The sequence below is a fragment of the Cryptomeria japonica genome, unplaced genomic scaffold (assembly GCF_030272615.1).
Source record: "Cryptomeria japonica unplaced genomic scaffold, Sugi_1.0 HiC_scaffold_477, whole genome shotgun sequence".
NCBI lineage: Eukaryota > Viridiplantae > Streptophyta > Pinopsida > Cupressales > Cupressaceae > Cryptomeria > Cryptomeria japonica.
Window position 1 is genome coordinate 59,353 of NW_026729297.1, and position 3,941 is coordinate 63,293.

At 35.9% G+C, this 3,941-nt stretch overlaps 1 protein-coding gene across 1 annotated transcript; it reads right to left on the minus strand.

Annotated features, from left to right (window-relative positions):
* Positions 1-1,818: 1,818 nt before the first annotated feature.
* Positions 1,819-2,466, minus strand: LOC131871866 (early nodulin-11-like). Its single transcript, XM_059216010.1, has one exon. It carries the CDS (start codon positions 2,464-2,466, stop codon positions 1,819-1,821), a length of 648 nt encoding a protein of 215 aa, XP_059071993.1.
* Between the last annotated feature and the right edge of the window lie 1,475 nt (positions 2,467-3,941).

Here is a 3,941-nt window from a genome sequence, read left to right on the forward strand (position 1 = left end):
TTAATACCATATTACAATGTAATATTATCTGTATTAAAAATATAATAATTATTTATATATTATAATAGGAACAAATTAACTTATAATATCAATATGCTATTATACTAAATGTAGTTTGCAATATATTATCCATATAACATATTATAATATGCATTAATAATATATAATCTATCTATTATATTTGGAAACTAGAGATATTATATTATAACAAAAAATACTAGAACATGAAATAAAACTTAATATTGAAACTATTGTCACATTTTTCTTCTTTTTTCTAATTATCTCCTTTGGCTTTGACCTACATGCCACCTCCCATCGTCCCTCCCTTTTATAAGTTGATCCTAGTTGTAATTGATCATTTTTTTGTCTCTTTTAGTTCTTTTGTATCTTCATGATGTATCATGAAGTATGATCCAAAATGTTGATAAAATACTCAAACATAATTTAATCTAAAAAATACAACAAAAAAATTATAGATTGTGGAAATCTGATATCATTAATAGTTAAACATTTTATTTTTATTCATCTAAAAAAATTATATTTTGTTTATCATCACATTAATTTTATTGACAACATAATCTCATATAAAAAATTTATCAAGATTCTTTAAAAAACAAGGACAACTATAATCTTTCTTTCAAGGACCATGGCACAACTCCCTTATCTACAAACTATTTTTATCAGTATAGCCCAATGCATTTAGTGGTCACAAAAGGTAACTATAACATGCTATCCTAGATAAATTCTCCTCGCCCCATCATCTACTGAAGGCTCTGAGCTAACACTTTAGCCAAAGAGCACGTAAACAGTGTATTTGGCATAAAAAAGACAACTTTAGGGACAAAAAGTAGTTGATAATAACTTCAAAAGACAACTTAACAGAAAAAAAAAGTGATAGCATTTCGGATGTCTGACAATAAACTATCCAGATTTCTCTCATATTTATTTGTAGATACGCCAGACATTAGTGCAAAGCATTTCAACAATAATGCTTTTTTAACATCCGAAAACATTTTAAGAATAATATTGTTGTGCGGTTTAAAACATCTGAAAACATTTTAAGAATCATATTGTTGTGCAGTTTTTGTTACAAATGCAATCATGTCACGGTGTCACAGTACAGTTGAATGGCTATCAATTTTTTCTTATTGTAGACGAAAAGTTGAAATAGAAATTACGAAAGTGAACTTAGTGCATTATTTAAATCGATTCGACAGGTGCGGTTTTCTTTACTTCCAGGCCTCCCCAAATGCAACGATATTAAACTACATTAGTAAATTGTTTAAATAGACTTTTCCCGTTCCCGTAATTGAGAATCACATTATTTAACACTTAATCCTTATCAAAATTTAAATGTAAACAACAAATATAAAATTGAAGAGGCATGGAATAATTTGTTAACAGTGTGGGAAGTACTCATCAGCACTAAGACGCAAAATCCATCAAAAACGATTCATTATTGTAATATGACACCATCTACAATATGACAATACGATAATACACAGAAAAGCTTCTAGTATTCACCGATAACAACATTTCTAAGGAATTCATGTCTCCCATCATCAGCGAAACCATCATGTAGTAGACAATACTACTATGGATGAGTAGAATCTAAACCACCTCTCCTTTACATAGGGTCTATATATTTTCCACGATTGGCTACCTGTAACAAGAACGAAAAGAAAACTTAATCAGCAAAGCAGCCTAGCAAAATTTTGTACGATTACAAACATATCCAAGCGATGGAAATGTAAAGTGAGTAAAAACAGAACCGTGAACTTACAAAATATCTAATGAGTAGGATGAGGTGGAGGAGACTTATGCATGAGAGGAGGATTGTAGTGTCCATGCTTTGCTGGGGGAGCCTGGCTTGGGAGGAGATTTCTTCAAGGGAGGATGGAGTTGGCCATAGGGATTGAAGATGGGGAAGCCTGGCTTGTGAAATGGAGGAGTAAGAGGAGGATGAGGTTTTCCATGGGAGAAAGAAGTGGGGCGCTCATTGATGGTATGAGGAGGCACCTTACCGTGCACTGGTGGAGGCTTGGGAATGACTGGTGGTTTAACTTTGGGATGGGAAGGAGATTGATGAGCACTAGGGGGAGAAGAGAAGTGACCATCTTTCATGGGATGTTTCTTTTCAAATGGAGGCTTGTGAAGTGGAGGTGGCTTTGGAATAAATGGAGAAGAGTAGTGTGGCTGTGGCTTAGGAAGTGGAGGAGGCTGAACGCCTTTCATAGGAGGCTTCTTCTCAAATGGGGGCTTGTGAAGGGGTGGAGGCTTTGGAATAAAGGGAGAAGGATGGTGTGGTTGTGGTTTGTGAAGTGGCGGGGGAAGTGTAGGAGGGTGAGCTTCTGGTAAAGGCTTTCCATTGTGATGGAAGGGAGGCAATGGTCTCTCCGATGAACACACTGACACAAATGCCAACAAGACGATAAGTAAAAGGGAATGATGAAGAGCCATCGCCATTGTTGGTGGTGAATTGAAATGGTGCAAGGGTTGAAGAGTATTTATACACAACCAAGTGAACCCAAGGGCAGTGGAAAGGTCGAGTTCAAACGTGCTACGTGTTGATGCTCAACCGCTCATTTTATAACTCTTGGTCCGCAACAAACAAATATAAAAGAAGACTAATGGTTATACGTGGCGTGAAGGACAGAAAAGAGGAAGACGTTCTCACATGTTGAGGCAAATCGCTGAAACACCACGAAAAGGAGAGTGAACGTATGGCCATGGGAAAATACAAAAGGGTTGGATCCGCCTACAACAACGTTTAAAAAACATGTAATTGAATATCTTATATTTTGAATCTTTTTACTTTAGCTTTCAAATATTGAATCGGGATGCTTTCCTTTGTTCAAAAAGATTTTTATGCTCGCACAACCTTTTCTGGACGGATTATTACCACACTTACGTTGCACTAATTCTTTATGCGCGCCTTCATTAATAAAATTTTATTCCCTTCATCGTACTTCACCTCGTAGTCTCATACTGAAGGAGCTAAAGCAAGTCATCGAGAGGTTTGAGACTGTCTGCTAAGGGCTTATCTAAATTAAAAGAATCGGGGCCATCCTTCAGTTTTTTCTAAGGTATAAAATGTATATACACAGTATAATTAATAAGTTGAAATTTAAATTAATCAAAAGATAAAATTTGAATATTTATTGGAGGTTGTTATCTTAGTTGCTTCTTGTACTATGTGTTTTTCTCTTGTCATACCACATTTAGCTTTTAATGGCCTTGGTCAGCCTCAGCCCAATAGTTGATGCCAGTGTTGGAGCTTTGTCAATGGGCGACCGTGACACCCTAAAACAAATAACCTTGTAAGTTTGTCCCAAAGGTATTGCACAAGGTATCTCTTCTAGTAACGCTGATGTTGTCTTGTGTGTCCAAGACTTTGATAGCTCATGCGAATGGCTTGAGAAATTTATCTTAATAGGTTACTTTGTGGGTAGGGTTCCACCTGAAAGCATGTTGTGTGATTGGGTTGCCAAAGCCTAGGCCCGTAATGGGGTCTGACTTGATGGTGTTCACAATCTCCCCAAGTGCTTTTTTTTTTTTCTGTTTTGTTTTTTCAATCCCACCATGTCGAGGGTCTCCTTTGTCATGGGCCCTAGTTTGTTTGGTCTTCCTTGCTTGTTTTTCAGCCATGGTCATGAGAATTTACTGTCTCAGATGACAAAAAGAAAAAGGTCTTAGTTTTGATTGAGTTCCTTGGTCTCCCTTTGCATGAGGATAATAGACAATAAGGGCTTGCTGAAGAATTCTAGAAGGGTATAGTCTACTACAATGTTCATTAAAATACAATGACAACTTACAAATAGAGATGAGATTGGTCTCAACCATAAGCATTATAATCGTAGTCAAATTCAAAGGATAGTCTTTTGAAAATCTATTCTGAAAGGCCTTTGTAGATTAGTTGAGAGAATTGCAATTGGTAAAGG